The sequence below is a fragment of the Dipodomys ordii genome, unplaced genomic scaffold (genome assembly GCF_000151885.1).
Source record: "Dipodomys ordii isolate 6190 unplaced genomic scaffold, Dord_2.0 Scaffold110, whole genome shotgun sequence".
NCBI lineage: Eukaryota > Metazoa > Chordata > Mammalia > Rodentia > Heteromyidae > Dipodomys > Dipodomys ordii.
Window position 1 is genome coordinate 6,144,523 of NW_012267326.1, and position 18,159 is coordinate 6,162,681.

General features: G+C 38.1%; 1 protein-coding gene across 1 annotated transcript in view; it reads right to left on the minus strand.

Moving 5' to 3' along the window:
* Positions 1-18,159, minus strand: part of Clasp2 (cytoplasmic linker associated protein 2) — a 203,186-nt gene that overhangs the window by 26,004 nt on the left and 159,023 nt on the right. Inside the window, exons 27-31 of the mRNA XM_013028474.1 lie at positions 16,998-17,076; positions 10,030-10,173; positions 4,343-4,486; positions 2,410-2,516; positions 1,798-1,840 (exon numbers count right to left, since the gene is read on the minus strand). Coding sequence (XP_012883928.1) covers positions 1,798-1,840; positions 2,410-2,516; positions 4,343-4,486; positions 10,030-10,173; positions 16,998-17,076 — 517 coding nt within the window. The remainder of the gene's footprint in view (positions 1-1,797; positions 1,841-2,409; positions 2,517-4,342; positions 4,487-10,029; positions 10,174-16,997; positions 17,077-18,159) is intronic.

Genomic DNA, 18,159 nt, shown 5'->3' on the forward strand with positions numbered 1-18,159 from the left:
ACCGGACCCCCCCCAAAAAAATTTAGTGTTGATTAACCAGAGGTCAGTAAGCTATAGATGAATTGAAAGCTAAGAATGTTTATTATAGTTTTAAATGGCTGAAAAAGCAAATGAATATGAAAATTATAAAGATATCTGAATCTCACTATAAATAAGGCTTTTCTCAGATCACAGTCACGCTTATTTATTTAGATATTGCCTGTGGATGTTTTCAAACCACAACAGTACATTTAAGTAATGACTACGAAGATCACCTGGCTGAAAAGCCAGTTTGACCTTTATCGAAAGTTTGATGATCCTATGATTAACTCAATAATGGTATAGAGGAATTGATGTATTTAAACAAACTTGTAAGAAATCAGAAAATTTTTAACACAACAAAAATATCAATGAAATGAATTCTATAATCAAATTTTGAAGTTCAACTAAGGCTACAATTTTACCACCAGAATTATTACATCTATATAACACATAACCTAGACAATAATAATAATATTTTTTGCCAGTTATGGGGCTTGAACTCAGAGCCTAGGCACTGTCTCTGAGCTTCTTTTGCTCAAGGTTAACACTCTACCACTTAAGCCACAGTACCACTTCCAGATTTTTCTGTTTATGTGGAACTGAGGAATCAAACCCAGGGCTTCATGCATGCTAGGCAACACTCTACCATTAAGTCACATTCCCAGCCCCGACAATAATTATATATATATATACTTTTTTGGTACCAGTATTGGGCTTGACCTCAAGGCCTTATATTCTTGCTTCTCTTTTTGTTCAAGGTTGGAGTTGTACCACTTGAGCCATATCTCTACTGCTAGCATTTTGTTGGGTATTTGAATTTCTTGGATGTCTTCCTGGGTTGGCTTCAAACTGCTATTCTCAGATCTCAGTCTCCTGAAGCTAGGATTACAGGTGTGAGCCATTAGTACCTGGCTAAGTTTTTAATATATTTTTCTTTCTTGGACAGTTATATGTCATCCCCTAACTTATTATTACTTTTTTGTGCCAGTCATGGAACCTGAACTCAGGGCCTGGGCAGTGTTCCTGAACTTTTGTGCTTAAGGTTAGCATTCTCTACTACTTGAGTCATAGCACTATTTTGGGCTTTTTTGGTGCTTAACTGGAATCTCCAGTTAAGTGTCTCATACACTTTTCTGCCAGGACTGGCTTTGAGCCAAGATCTTCAGGTCTCAGCCTCCTGAGTAGATGGGATTACAGAAGTGAGCCACTGGTGCCTAGCTACATCTTGTAATTTATTTAAAAAAATTTTTTTTTTAATTTTTTTGGGTCCAGTCGTGGGGCCGGAACTCTGAGCCTGGGCGCTGTCCCTCAGCTCTTCAGCTCAAGGCCAGCACTCTACCACTTGAGCCACAGTGCCACTTCCAGCTTTTTTCTTATGTGGTGCTGAGGAATCGAACCCAGGGCCTCGAGCATGCAAGGCAAGTGCGCTACCACTGAGCCACCTTCCTAGCCCTACATCTTGTAATTTTAATGGTGTATGAGTAAGACCAAAAATCAAACACATTAATAATAAATATGAGGTTAATATGCAATCATTTCTCAAGAGGCCAGGAGAAGATATTCATCTATTAGTTATTCCTGAATTTAAATCTTAAATATAGCTTATGCGATATTTCTCATAACTATCTCTCTCACATTTTGTATTAAAGACCAATCTTCCAGTAAGTTTTTTTTCTCAGAAGTATATATATAATATATATCATACAATGATATATTCATTGTATATTTTACCCTGCCCCATTCTTCCCTGTTTTAATACTTTGCATATAAGCTTACTTGCCACTCATCAACTTTTAGAGGCCTTAGGTCAATATTAGATCTAAATATCCATCAAAATTGACTTATCATTTAAATTGAGCATTATGATATAAATGACATAATTTATAAATTATTAGATTACATACCATTCTGGAAATAGAACTATGTAATTTAAGAAAACAGAAGCTGTTTCAGTTCCTTATCCCTTCAAAAACATCCATATCTTATATTATTCATTTAAAGGGTTGCCTTTGGAATACCCTTAAAATTGTTTGCACTTCTAACTTTCTAAGACCTTTAAGTCAAGTGGAAAGTGACTGGCATTACATCAACATATTCCTTTCTAGTACAGGTAAACATAAAACGTGACTGAAAATTCTTGTGTGTGTGTGTGAAGGTTCTGGTGTTAGAACTCAAAGAGACAGGAGCTCTTGCTTATTAGCTTTTTCACTCAAGGTTGGCACTCTATCACTTGGGCTACACCTCTTCTGGCTTTTTGCTGGCTAATTGGATATGAGTCACTTAGTCTGCTTGGGCTGCCTACAAATCTTGATCCTCAGATCTTAGCATCCTGAGTACGATTACAGGCATGGAACAACAGCACACAGCTGCAAATTATTCTTTTGTTACCTTGGAGATAAAGTGTTCTGTGATGTATTGGTAGGAGATGTAAGAGGACTGGACCAGTTGGCTGGTGATCGAGGTGTTGGTCTTGTCAAAGGACTTCCCATGGAACTCTGATGGAAAAAGTCAAGTACATATTAACACATGACAAGCCAGGCTCTTAGGGATACTATACAATCATGACATAAAACCATATGAATAAGTCAATATTATAATAGGCTAATGCTTTAAATACCCATGTATTTATGTCTGATTTTAGGGTAGAAAAATGTCTATTTTGAAATTAATACTTTGAACCTTATCTCTTTATACCTGCTTCTTTCTCTCGGGTATCAACAGAATCCTAAACTGAAAATTTTAAGTAATTTTCCTGTCTTAGTCAATTGTTTTTTTTTTTTTTTCTTCTTCTGGCTAGTTGAGGGGTTTGAACTCTGGGCCTGGGACCTGTCCCTGAGCTCTTCAGTTCAAGGTGAGTGCTCTACTGCTTGAGCCATAGCGCCACTTCTGGTTTTCTGGTGGTAATTGGAGATAGATGCTCATGAAGTTTCCTGCCCGGGCTGGCTTTGAATTATGATCCTCAGATCTCAGCCTCCTGAGGAGCTAGGATTACAGGCGTGAGCCACTGGCACCCAGCTTTAACTGTCTTCTTTTAACCACTACTAATAACCAAATTTTATTCCTTCTGAGTCTACAAAGGCTTTTCAATAAGACACAAAGTAAAATTGACCATGTTGTTTTGTCTACTTCTAAAGACATAATGAATCAACACTTCTTCTTTTCTTCCTTCCTTTCTTTTTTTTTGTGGCGTTTGTGGGCCTGAACTCTGGGCCTGGGCACTATTCCTCAGCTCTTCAACTCAAGGTTAGCGCTCTACCAGTTGAGCCACAGGGCTACTTCCGGCTTTTTCTGCTTATTGGTGCTGAGGAATCGAATCCAGGGCCTCATGTATGCAAGGCAAACACTCTACCACTAAGCCATCTTCCCAGACCTCTTCTTTATTGATTAAAAAAATTCGTTCGTAGACCTGGGGTTTGAACTCAAGGGCTTTATACTTGGTACTCTTGTTTTAAAATGAAATGTGGTTTTGTTTCTCAAGAAATTATTCTCAGGTTACTTTTAACTATCAAACTTTACCGTAACCCTATCACATCAAATGCAACTACATTCTCCTTTATCTGTTATTAAAGGTCTCTCTTTTTAAAACTTCAGTCAATTCTTTATGTATAGTATAAGTTACACACATCTTTATAGTGCTTCACTTTCTCAGACCTTAAATTTCTCAGAACAAAGTCCTATGTATTCATGTACACATGGATTGATAAGCCTATAATCACTTAATGATATCTACTTAGAACTTTGTTAGCCCTGAATGAATCATCCTTGCTAGTATTCAAAGGAGAATTGCTTCATGGGCTGTGAAGTTGGCTCAGTGGTAGAGTGCTTACCTTGCATGCATGAGGCCCTGGGCTAGATTCCTGAGTACCACATAAGCAGAAAAAGCCTCAAGTGGTGCTGCTCAAGTGGTAGGGTGCTAGCCTTGAGCTGCAGAGCTGAGGGACAGTGCCCAGGCCCAGAGTTCAGGCCCATGACTAACCCCCACCCCCAGCCAAAAAAAAAAAAAAAAGCATTGCTTCATCTTGAGAGTATATCCCAATGTTCTAAAGGCTTCCAAAGCTAGGACCTCATCTATATTCTGCTCACATGTGATTTTCCTATTCATACCCTGATCACTGTTTACCATGACCTTATATACACAAATTCTAATACAAACAAGAAAGGCTTAATGGATAGTTTTCTCCAAGAGACTATTAATGTCTGTCAGGAAATGCTGCTAAATGCATGTGCACAATCATATACTAGGATCAGTTTGCTTTATATAAAATAAAGCAATTATTGTTAAGTCAACTATACTATCATCCTATAACCAAGAAATAAATACCTGGGTTCCATTGCTAGCATTTCGAAGGTGATTATGAAGAAGTTTGGTAGCACCATCTTGAAAAGTTTTTGGTAAAGCTCCTAATAACATTGTAAACTCTGGGGTATTAAGTTCAAATAAAGAAATCAGCACTGATTGTGCTGCCTAAAAAATAAAAGCATAAGAAAAAAGATGATGAATGTATTTTGATTACTCATAGGTGATCATTATCTTATCGCACATTTCTTCCTATGATGGTCAAACAAAAAGCTTCACCTTATTTTCAACAAAAAGGAAGATATATTTATTTATTTGTGCTACCCTGGGGCTTTAACTCAGGTTCTAGGTGTTATCCTTGAGCTTTTTTGCTCAAGGCCAGAACTCTACCACTTAAGTCACAGCTTGACTTCATTGGAGATAAGAAGCTCCCTATGACCCAGCAATCCCACTTTTGGGCATTTACCCAAATGATCACAAACAAGACCATACTAAAGCCACCAGCATAACTACGTTTACTGCAGCATTATTTACCATAGCTAAGATATGGAACCAACCCAGATGCCCTTCAGTAGATGAATGGATCAAGAAAATGTGTTACACACACACACACACACAGACACACACACACGAATTCTATGCCTCTATCAGAAAGAATGATATCGCCCCATTTGTTAGGAAATGGAAGACTTGGAAAACATTATATTAAGCGAAGTAAGCCAGGCCCAAAGAAACATAGGTCCTATGGTTTCCCTTATTTGCAATAACTAGTGTATGTCTGGGATAAGCAGAAAAGGTCAAAAGCTATGTACATAGGACCAGATAAGATGATGTTAAGCGAAATGATCCCCAAGATACGGACATAAGTAGTTTTTCTTTCTTGATATTGTTCCTAACGTATTTATAATGTACCATGTGCTTTTTTTGTTTTTTGTTTTTGTAAGCTCCTCCCCCATGGTATATCCCCCGTTTTCACTGTATTTGATGTTGGTGCCCTGCATCTTACATATACATTTCTCTAATTTGGGGAGAGGAAGGGAAAAAACAAAATGTTTAAATAGGGATACAGGTCGACCCATTGTTAACAATGAGACATACAAGCCACTATGTTGAAAAACAAACTTTACAATTTAGGTGGGGGGGCAGACGGGGGTAGTATAGTTGTGGGATGGAAGGGATGGTAGGGGAAAAACAAAGGCGGAGGTAACAATGCTTGATAGGAAATGTACTCATTACTTTACTCATGTAATTGTAACCCCTCTGTACAGTATTTTTACAATAAAAAAAGTATTTAAAAAAAGAAAAAAGAACCTCCTAGCCTTTCCTGCCCAGGACTTTGAACCACATCCTCAGAACTCAACCTCCAGAGTCAGTAGGATTACAGGCATGAGTCACCAGTAACTGGCACGTTATTTTTATTTGCTTTTGCTTTCATACTAATTTTTTAAGTATATATATTCCTATATTTCATTCATTTGCGTTGCAGTAGCAGGACTTGAAACTAGGGTCTCACACTTGCTAAGAAGGCACTTTAACACCTGAGCTATGTATGCTTGCAAAGCCACCACTTTTTCCCCCCATGTGAGATAGGTCTTGTGCTCAGATTGTAACAAGACTTAGAGGGAGGCACATGTCATGCAAGCTCGTCAGAACTCACTAATCACACTTATGAACCAGAAAAGGATCATCACGTTTTTTGTTTGTCGGGGTCGTGGGGCTTGAACTCTGGGCCTGGGCGCTGTCCCTCAGCTCTTCAGCTCAAAGCGAGCACTCTACCTCTTGAGCTACAGCACCACTTCCGGTTTTCTGGTGGTTTATTGGAGATAGGAGTCTCACAGTCTCTCCTGCCCAGGCTGGCTTTGACCTGTGATCCTCAGATCTCAGCCTCCTGAGTAGCTAGGATTACAGGCGTGAGCCACCAGCTCCCGGCTTCATCACGTTTTTTGAACAATGTTACAGGCCAGGCGCTGGTAGTTCACGCCTGTAATCCTAGCTACTAAGGAGGCTGAGATCTGAGGATCAAGATTCAAAGCCAGCTCAGGCAGGAAACTTCATGAGACTCTTATCTCCAATAAACCACCAGAAAACTGGAAGTGGTGCTGTGGCTCAAGTGGTAGAGTGCTGCCTTGAGCTGAAGAGCTGAGGGACAGCGCCCAGGCCCAGAGTTCAAGCCCCATTACCAACAAATAAAAACTTGTTTTTTTTTTTTTTGTTTTTTTAAAGTTATATAAAGTTTTTTTTTTCCTAAAGGATTGCTCCAAAGTAAAATTAAAAAGTGAAACTATAAAAAATTAAAAAAAAAGAGGGGCTGGGAAGGTGGCTCAGTGGTAGAGCGCTTGCCTTGCATGTATGAGGCCCTGGGTTCGATTCCTCAGCACCATATAAGCAAAAAAGAAAAAAGCCGGAAGTGGTGCTGTGGTTCAAGTGGTAGAGCGCTAGCCTTGAGCTGAAGAGCAGAGGGACAGTGCCCAGGCCCAGAGTTCAGACCCAACAGGACCCCCCCCAAAAAAAAATTAAAAAAAAAAAACGAGGGGCTAGGAAGGTGGCTCAGTGGTAGAGTGCTTGCCTCGCATGCGTGAGGCCCTGGGTTTGATTCCTCAGTACCACATAAGCAGAAAAAGGCCAGAAGTGGTGCTATGGTTCAAGTGGTAGAGCACTAGCCTTGAGCTGAAGAGCAGAGGGACAGCGCCCAGGCCCAGAGTTCACACCCCACGACTGGACCCCCCCCCCAAAAAAAATGAAAAAAATGAAAATTCATGATATTGCGAGAATTACAACAATGAAAGGATCTCAAATTACCTGAAGCAAATTAACTAATGGTTGTTAAAATATAGTTTGCTTCACCTAGTGTTTATTTTGGCTTACAGATTAAGCTTCTGTTGTCCCCTCACAGATATACAAACCATTTACTAGTAAGTATATACTTTTCTTTTGATTTGAAGTGATACCCTTCTGCACGACTCTTCCATGTAGATGTAAGTGTTTCTGGCCCTCAATGTTTCATTGACTTATTTGTTTCTAATTTAACATCATATGATATACATTGCTATAGCTTTAGTATTTTGAGCTTTCTTTCTGTCGGCTGCGGGGCTTGAACTCTGGGCCTGGGTACTGTCCGTCAGGTCTTCTTCTCAAGGATAGCACTCTACCACTTGAGCCATAGCACCACTTCCAGCTTTTTCTGCTTCTGTGGTGCTGAGGAATTGAACCCAGGGCCTCGTGTATGCAAGGCAAGCATTCTACCACTGAGCCACCTTCCCAGTCCCTTCAGTTTTTTATTAATGCTTTTTGTCAAATTTGTTCTACCACATGAATTTTATAATTAACCTAAAAATTCATTTTAAGTCAGTAATATATATGAATAACAAAAGCACCAAAATTAAAGAAAAGGTTTTGTGTTTCTCAATCTCAATGTTTTAGTTCTCCAGTTTCTCACTTCATTTTCTTTCCTTTCTGAAGATTAGATACTCATAGGTTGATACATTATTATTTTCCTTTTTGGTCAGGACTAGAATTTTCTCTTGCTAATCAGGCAACCCTTAAGTCATGCCTCTAGTCTTATACACTGTATCAGCTTAAGATATTCTCTAGTGGTTTTCTACTATAGTCCATGACAACTTAGGCTCCTTTAAATATCAAAGCTGCCTTTTATACTCTATTCTATTATATAAAATTTATTTTTAGATTTTAACAGTACATATTTGTCACATCACTTATCATTAAAATTATCAATTAGATCATTATCATTCATTAGAAATGGTAATTTTTTTTGTTTTCTCTTGACTAATCTAGTAAAGATTTGTCAGTTTTTTTCTCTTCCTTTTTGTTAGTTTATTGGGGACTTTTCTGCCTATGCTAGTTTCCAACTGATTTCATCCCAGCTTCTTCTTCTTCTATTTTTGCTGCTCTTAGGGCTTGAACTGGGCCTGACACTATTCCTGAGCCTCTTTGTGCTCAAGGATAGTGATCTACTACTTCATCCACAGTGTTACTTCCAGCTTTTTTTGAGTAGTTTATTGGTGATAAAGAGTCTCATAGACTTTCCTGCCTGTGTTGGTTTTGAACCATAATCCTCAGATCTCAGCCTCTTGAATAGCTAGGATTACAGGTATGAGGAATCATCGCCTGGCTCAGCTTCTTGAATAATTAGGATTACAGGCATGAACCACCAGTATTCAAGTGTCAAGTTTCTTGATTTTCCAAAGAACAAGCTTTAGTATTGCTGGTTTTCTCTATTTTTTTTCCCCTCCTAAGATCTAGTTTGTTAGTTTCTGCTTTAATATGATCATATCTTTTGCTTTGGGTTTGCTTTGTACTTCTTTATCCAGTATCTTTTTTTTTTTTTTGGGTCTGGTCATGGGGCCTGAACTCTGGGCCTGGGCACTGTCCCTCAGCTCTTCAGCTCAAGGCTAGCGCTCTACCCCTTGAGCCACAGCGCCACTTCTGGCTTTTTTTTTATGTGGTGCTGAGGAATCGAACCCAGGGCCTCAGGCATGCAAAGCAAGCTCTCTACCACTGAGCCACCTTCCCAGCCCCCTTTATCCAGTATCTTAAAGTGGTATATTAGGTTTTTAAGATCTTCATTTTATTCTAAGCATGAAGTTAGTGATAAAACTCCCTCAATCCACTGCTTCATTTTTGTATGTCATGACCTCATTTTTAAAAAATATAATTTTATTGTTACTATTAAGGTGTTGAACAGAGGGATTACAATTCCATAAGTCAGGTAATAAGTATAATTTTTCCTAGATAATGTCTCATTTTCATTCTTCTCAAAGCATTTTTTAATTTTTCTTTCATGTCTTCTTTGACCAACTGATTATTTAGGATTGAGTAGTTAAAATTTCATATATTCATTAGTTTTCCAAATTTCTTTTTGTTACTGACTTCTAATTTCATTCCACTGTGGTCTAGGAACATATGTCGTGTTATTTCTATTGCTTAAAACTACTGAGGCGTATTTTATGACTAGTATGCATACTTGAGAAAATTGTGTACGCTTGCTCTTATTTATCACTATAAATAAAGATCACAGATTCATATTCTGGGTGATGTTGGAGCAAATAGTAAAAAAAATGATTCACTACAGAAGAGTAAATAGAAGTAGATATAAGAAATGAATGATAAGAATTGACCAGAAGTCTTGGGAAAATGTTGAATTGAAGGAAGATATTTGTATAAACAGGGTTAGGAGAAATTCTGTATAAATAGGTGATAACGAAAGAGGGTCTAAGAAGGAACTTTCTAGAAAATGTCTGTTTTTGAGCATATGGAAAATATAAGTCATATATATGGCAGAGATGCTAAAATATTAACAGATATTTAACAATTTCTTTTTCAAAAGCTCAGGCAACTGAAAAACAAGATACATAATTTACTCCAAGACAAATGTAGCTTCTATAAGAGAGGCAGTAGCTTGATGTAGGAATGTGTTTACACACACACACACACACTCACACACACGTGTAGATAGACCAATAGATAGGTAGATATAGTAGTTTGATATAGGATTGACTACCTGCATGACCAAATGTCAATTTTTTCTGCTGATCTTCAATGATAGAAAGTCCTTACTTACCAACAGAGATAAATAAAATGCCTATGTTTATCAACAGACTAGTAAATAATGGCTAATAGCTACCTTCACTGGCAATCCAAAACTACTGACTTGCCTTTCCAATTTATCTTCTAAACCTCATATTAAAACACACCTTCCGAACATCAGAGCTTTTGGGTTCTGTTGTCCAAGTGATAACCCGAGACACTGCCAGTCGAGTTTCACTGGAATTTATAAAATCGCCTGGATCCATCTGTTTGGCCAGAGTTTCTATGTATTTAAGAATAGCAACCTTCACCTGCAGAGGTAAGCACAATGAGAGAGAACAGGAAAGATGTTCATTGTGAAACACTGGAAAACACTGCAGAACTAATCACATGATTACATTTTGACAAGTTGAAAATGAGCAACAATTTCAACAACATCAAAAATTATATACACACTTATCTACCGGTGATGGGCTTCTGCTTTCCCATGTATTAGAGCTTAGGTCCCAGGCATTTCATTCTTCAAGTATGAACAACTGCTGAAGACTTTTTCAACAAGATTAAAACCATCTCCTGGAGTCTGCCTTCAGCCTGAATAGCCGACTCTCAGCTAGCCTTAGAGGGAACCAGTCTTGATCACTTAGTGATTTCATATTGGGGGAAGTAAATAAAAGTATATGAAAATAATCAATAAACCTGTAATCATGATGGGCAATATAAAGTGATTTTTTTTTCTTTTTAAATACTAGGTAAGTCTCACAACATGAAATCAACCTTTAATAGGTCCATCAACTGTGAGAAGTTTCACAAAAATGTTTATACAAGTACCATTAAAGCAAAGATAATCTGGGCTGGGAAGGTAGCTTAGTGGTAGAGCACTTGAGAGCAGCATGCCTGAAGCCCTGGGTTCAAGTCCTCAGCACCACATAAACAGAAAAGGCTGGAAGTAGTGCTGTGGCTCCAGTGGTAGAGCGCTGGCCTTGAGCAAAAGCAGCTCAGGGACAGTGCCCAGGCCCTGAATTCAAGCCCCAGGACTGGCAAACAAAAAAACCACACCTAAACAAAAAAGGAAAATTCCTATTTGGATGAAAAAAGTAAACACATATTGGTACAAAAGGCCTCATTATTCTTCCAATAAAGCTTGATGTGTGAGGGCATGGGGTGGCAGAGGGTTTCAAACCAGCAGGAGATGGAGCTAGTCCTAAAACAAACATGCCTCTTCCTAGACAGCCCCTCCCCCTTTTTGTAATCCTTTTTTTGTAAGCCAATATTAAGTTCTATCCTTTCTCATGCTAGGGGGAAAAAAAACCTAAAAATACTCCAATATTTTACAGTTTCCAGAAGTGGTTCTCAAATTTTATATGTGTATTTTATTTTTGAAAAAGTTACTTTTTCCCCCATGTTTGGGGATGGAACCCAGGGCTCTGCACATGCTAGGCAAGCAATTTGCCACTGAGCTATATCCCCAGCTAATTTATCCTCTTAACTGACAAATAAAAATTGTATAAATTTAGGGTGTAAAATAGGATGTTTTAAGTATATACACATTGTCAGATGGCTAAATTGAGCTAACTGACATATGTACTAGCTCACAAACTTAATTTTTTGGTGTTAACACTTAAAATCTCCTATTTGATTGATTTAAAGGAAGTTTTATTATTTGCACATATTTAAAATGTACAGCATGATATTTTAATATATGTATATACACAGAGTGAAAATTATTACAATCAAGCAAATGAACAAATTCACTCTTAACCCTTTGCTTTTATGTGTGTGTGTGTGGCAAGCATACCTATAACCATCTGTTAGCAACTCTTGAATAAGATAGTACTAATCACATGCAGTGCATCAGAGCTCTTATATGTGATCCACATCTCCCAGGCTCCTCTCAACCACTACTGATGTTCAAGGACTACACCTTATGTTGCAGTCCCAGGCTGGACCTGTGCACTTCAGCAACTACACCTGGCCCAGTTCACAGCCCTAGGAGTCAGAAGATACTATACACATATTAAGTGCTGGGTTGCCATTTTTTTTAAAAGGGAAAGTTTAAATATCAGATTAAAACAGCAACTCGAACAGGTATTGCCCAAAGTTAATGTAACCAGTCTTTCTATGTTCTTCCTTTTTGCTGTCATTGTTCTCACTCAGGCCAAATAAGATCTCTGGGAAGCTGATGAGTAGGAAGCAAAGTAGATAAATATGGAGCAAAGTATTAAAATAAGGTCTGACTCTGCTTCTAGCAACAACAGCATCAAGACAGTAATCATATTATATTGTTTCACATAATGAATGAATTTTAAGAAGTTTTCATAATTTTATAGGCAAAAGATCCAAACCAATGAGAATATATCCAATTAAAACAATCATGTTGCCAGGCACTGGTGACTCCCACCTGTAATTCTAACTACTCAGGAGGCTGAGATCTGAGGATCACCTGTGGCTCAAAGCCAGGCTGGGCAGAAAAATCTGTGACAGTCTTCAATTAATCACAGAAAAAGCCGGAAGTGGTGCTGTGGCTCAAGTGGTAGAGTGCTAGCCTTGAGCAAAAGGAGCCCAGCAATAACACCCAGGCCCAGAGTTCCAGACCAGGACTAGAAAAAAAAAATCATGTTGCATACCATAAAAGTTTCTGCACAACAACAAAGCAAACAATGTAAGGAGACAACCTACATAAAGGAAGACATACTTGCAAATAATACATGTGATAAGGAAAACCATAAGTAATACATAAGGAACTCAAGTTGAAAGTAAACAAACAGACTAAGAAATGATCATTTCTTAGAAGTCAGGCACAGTGGCTCACACTTAGGAGATGGAGACTGACAGGATTGTAGTTTAAGGCCAGGTCTGAAAAAAGTCAACTAGATTCCATCTCAACCAATAAGCCTGTCATAGTGGTATGTGCTTGTGATCCTACCTTGTGGGAGGCTATAAGTAAAAGGATCATAGTCTGAGTTCTGTGTGAAAGAATGAGGCTCTTAATACTGAAGCAAAAAAAAAAAAGGTCTGGGGTGTGGCTCAAGTGATAGACTACCTGCCTAGCAAGCAAGAGACCCTTAGTTCAACCCCTAGAGCGCTTGCCTTGCATGCTTGAGGCCCTGGGTTCGATTCCTCAGCACCACATAAGCAAAAAGAAAAAAGTGGGAAGTGGCGCTGTGGCTCGAGTGGTAGAGTGCTAGCCTTGAGCTGAAGAGCTGAGGGACAGCACCAAGCCCAGAGTTCAGGCCCCATGACCGGACCCCCCCCCCCAAAAAAAAAAAAGAAAATCAGTATGTTGAAGAGATATGTTCATGGCAGCATACTGTAATAGCCAACATGTGGAATCAACTTAGGTGTTTACTGATGGTTGAAAGGATAAAGTAAATGTGAATATAGCAAAAATACTACTAGCCTTAAAAAAGGAAATCTTGGTATTTGTGACAATATGGATAAAGCCAGAAGACAATATATTAAGTGAAATCAGCCAGGGAAAGTAAGAAAAATGTTGTACCATCTCATTTATATGTGTAATATGACAAGGAACAAACTATTTCTTAAAGAAAGAAGGGAAACCAAGTATGCCAGTGCATGTCCCAGAATTTGGGACACTGAGGTAGAAGGACTGTGAGATCCAGCTGATGGGAAAAAAAGAAAAGAAAAGAAAAAGAGTAAAGTAGTGGTTATCAGAGGCTGGGGAATTAAGAAGACACTGCTTGAAGGACAGGAAATTTCTGTTAGGAAGACTAACTTTAAGAGATCAACTGGACATGACAGTCTGTAGTTAATAACTATCTATATCTGCAAATTTAAAAATTGCTAACAGTGAATTTCAGTATGTCAACACCATATAAGTATATGAAGTATAAATGCAAATAAATTGAGTTAGCCATTCTTCAATGAATATATGTAGCATATGTAAGTATAAATGTAAATAACTTGAGTTAGCCATTCTTCAATGAATATATGTAGCAATATATACTGTACAGCATAAATTCATAGTTTTAAACCTGTCGATTAAAAACTGAGATTTATAATTTTGAAGAACTGTGTCATCAACACCTAGAGTTAACCTTTTAGCCATCAGAATTGTGTAGTAGATAGGGGAAGAGACATCTGGGTAGTTTTACAGCATATGGCCCAACTGTAATATAAATTACAGTAGTATGAAATATTCTGAGGCACTACTACCATCTATTAGTATAAATAGCTAAAGATGAGTAACTATACTGAACCAATAAATGAGCATCAATTTACAGGCTTTGTTTTCATTTTTGTTGTTGTTGGTCCTGGGGCTTGAACTCTGGGCCTGGGAGACTGGCCCTCAGCTCCTTAGCTCAAGGTGAGCGCTCTACCACTTGAGCCACAGTGCCACTTCCGGAAATGAGTCTCAGACTTTCCTGTTTGGCTGGCTTTGAACCTCGACCCTCAGATCTCAGCCTTCTGAGTAGCTGGATTATAGGCGTGAGCCACTAGCACCTGGCTTGTATTTTATTTTTTGCCAGTCCTGGGGCTTGAATTCAGGGCTTGGGCACTGTCTCTGAGCTTCTTTTGCTCAAGGCTAGCACTCTACACTTGAGCCACATGCCACTTCTGGCCTTTTCTGATTATGTGGTACTGAGGAATCAAACCCAGGGCTTCATGCATGCTAGGCAGGCACTCTACCACTAAGCCACATCCCCAGCCTATACCTGCTTTTTGAGACAGGTTTCCCTATGTAGCCCAGGTGGGCCTTGAACCTGAGGTTTCCTTGCCTCAGCCTTCTGAGTGCTGAGATTACAGGTATGTATCACCAACATCTGGCTTTGATTGGATGTTTGCCATATGACAAACCACTGAAGATGTAAACATTTATACAAATATCAACTGTCTTTATCCAAAAGATCAATGATTTTTATCAATAGGTTTTCTTAAAGGTCTTATAGTCCAATTCAAATTACTTATGTTTGTCTATAACCTGTCGCGTGCGCGTGCATGTGTGTGGGATTTCTGGGGCTTGATATTAGGACCTGGAGCTGTTCCTGAGCATTTCTTCCTCAAAGCTAGCACTATACCACTTAACCTATAGCTCTACTTCTGACTTTTTCATAGTTAATGGGAGATAGACTTTGCTGTTCTAGGTGGCTTTGAACCACCATCTTCAGATCTCAGGCCCCTGAGAAGTTAGGATTACAAGTGTGAGTCCTCAGATGGTTGGCTTGTCAATTTTTTTTATGCTTAATTCTGTCACCTACCTGAAATTTGGTTTTATTTCTGGCATGAGGTACAGTTTCAATATGTGTACTATTCTAAAATATCAGTTTAAGAGATTTTTCCTTATGGCTTTGCTATTGTTTTTATTCCTATATTAAGTATATATTTATACATAAATGCCTTAGGCTTTTAAGGAAATTATCTGTGCTTCTAGTACAATGTTTTTGTTTTTCTAACAGGGAGTTAACTCTAGCTTGTCTACTTCCTACATTATTCCCTTTTCATTCTTTCTCTTCAAGTTTTCAGCAATGCAATTTTGTCTTTCACTCTTAGTTCTGAATCTGACTTATTTTCACTGGCCCATAATAATTTCTATGTACATTGTTGACAGCACTTTAGTATCTATCAGAGATGTCCATATCATACCCTTTAGAATTTCTAATTTAATATGTTGTATAGAAAATGGTAATACAGGGCTCAGTTGTAAAGCGCTTGCCTTGCATGCTTGAGGCCCTGGGTTTGATTCCTCAGCACCCATAAGCAAAAAAAAAAAAGCCGGAAGTGGTGCTGTGGCTCAAGTGGTAGAGCGCTAGCCTTGAGCTGAAGAGCTGAGGGGCAGCGCCCAGGCTCAGAGTTCAGGCCCCACGACCGGACCCAAAATAAAAAACAAAACAATAAAGTAGTTCCGAGAAATTAACTTTATGTTGACTGTAAGTCAACCCCAAGGTAAAAAACATATAATTTGTGATTTTTGAGGCACATCATATTCAGAAACTTAAGAGAAAAACCAATTGAGCAGTAATACTTGTGGAAATACATTTCGTGCAGAATAGAGCGAAAAATACAAGATACATATGCTTGTTATTTCCCTGACTTTAATCTCCTTAGATACAGCTCATGAAAAAAAATAGTAAAGAATTCAGTGGCTTAGCCTTAATATTATATTTTTTAAATCTTTTATGTTAAATTTAACCATTACAATCATAGATTGGAATCCATCAAGTTTCCACAGAACTGAAAATGTATGCAAATAAAAACAAGTTATTCCTGCCAGGCCCGGTGGCTCATGCATGTAATCTTAGCTACTCAGGAGGCTGAGATCTGAGGATTGCAGTTCAAAGCCAGCCCAGGCAGGAACATCTATGAGACTCTTATCTCCAATAAACCACTAGAAAACCGGAAGTGGCACTGTGGTTCAAGTGGTAGAGTGCTTGCCTTAAGCTGAAGAGCGCAGGGACAGCGCCCAGGCCCAGAGTTCAAGCCCCACGACTGACCAAAAAAAAAAAAAAAAAAAAAAGCTTGTTATTCCTGATTACAATTTTATGCACATTTCAGAGAAAAATTACACTACAGAAAAAGTTACTATTTCAGTTAAAGAGAACTGTTGAACAGCACTGAAATTAAATTTTTTGTGTATTAAAATGAGGACATTGGCAAAATTGATAATTCAGCTTAAAGTAACTACTAAAATTCCTAAAATTACAGCTAAGAAAAAAAAGTATGGGGAAATGACAAACATAAAATAAGGTAAGAATTTATAAAGCGATTTTGCATTACCAGCTAAGGTTAGATGGCCATATGTGTGATGCCTCCTACATACATATCCCAGTAAGCTTCTCCAAAGGATAACTGGGCATTTGGACAACTTTTGAAATCAAATTTATACATGCATAATAAGAGGCTTACAGAGGTTAGTAGTTGAGTATAGAGGCATACAAACATTATCTGAGGCACTGCAGGGATAGTTAAGAAATAATGCAGTTTAAAACAAAAACAAAAAACCTTAGAGCTCCAAAAACAGTGAATCTGGTCCCGAAGTGCTGGCTTGACTGTCTGAAATTTTATAAAAACAAAACCCACTGATTGAACAGCTTCTACATGTGACAGAAAAACAAATTCTAACATCGTTTTACTAATAAAATACTTCAACTAATCATAGTTCAAGACATTAATTTTTTACCTTTAAGCTTGGTGTCTGGGTCTGATCAACCGTAAATCTCATTAGAATATTAAATTGAAGGTCATTTGGAAAAGATTCTCTGAAATAAGAACAAAGTCAAACAGTACAAAAAATTAAGTTGGTAAGTCTACATTTAAGAAACTATGATTAGTAACAAATATCTCTATGTAGTATATGGTATGGTATACAATAAAAGCATTCTCAGATACAAACATACAAATTATACCCAGCCAAAGGGTTAAGAAAAAATACTATACCAAAAACAATCTGGATACTTGAGGCAAGATAGTATACATTTAATCAGAAAAATATATTCAGTAAAAAGTTCAATATTCTCAGACATTATTTCCCTAAAATCTGCTTAGTTTATAGATATTTGAAATGAGTCGCTTTTAATTTATGCAAAAAGGTATAACTATATCGAGTTCCAAATCTTCTGAAAAGAGACTTGAATATTTAATTGTAATACAAAGCATGTTTTTAAAATTTGAGAAACCTTTTTATTTTTGCATTAGATCCAATTAATCTTCAATCCTACTTTGCAGATAGGCATTAAGCTGATCTCAGCTAAAGGGCCAAGGTACAACTGTAGATACACACTTAAGCCCACTTTCTGGGATATGGTCTCACTGTGTAGTCTAGATGGGTTCTGAACTCATGATTCTTCTGCCTCTGTCTGTCAGAAGAGGGCTGAGGTTATAACTGTGCACCATCACACCTGGACCCAAAATAAAATGCCAGTCTTGAATTACTCAAATCAATAAATTTTTTTATAAAAGAAATAGAGGGTTAGATCAAAGAAATAATGCTATATTATATGTACAGCGTGCACAGGCAAAATTAATGATTTTGAGATGGGGCCCATGCAATCTGTTTGAAAGAAGCCAGGTAGTGGTGTACACCTGCAATCACAGCTTCTTGAGGCCAGCCTGGACAAAGCTAGCAATGAGACTATGTCAAAAACAAAATGGTTAGCAGGCGCCTGTGGCTCATGCCTGTAATCGAAGCTACTCAGGAGGCTAAGATCTGAGGATCGCTGTTCAAAGCCAGTCCATGAGGGAAAAGTCCCTGACATTCTTATCTCTAATAAAACCACCAGAAAACCAGAAGTGGCTCTGTGGCTCAAGTGGTAGAGCGCTGGCCTTGAGCTGAAGAGCCCAGG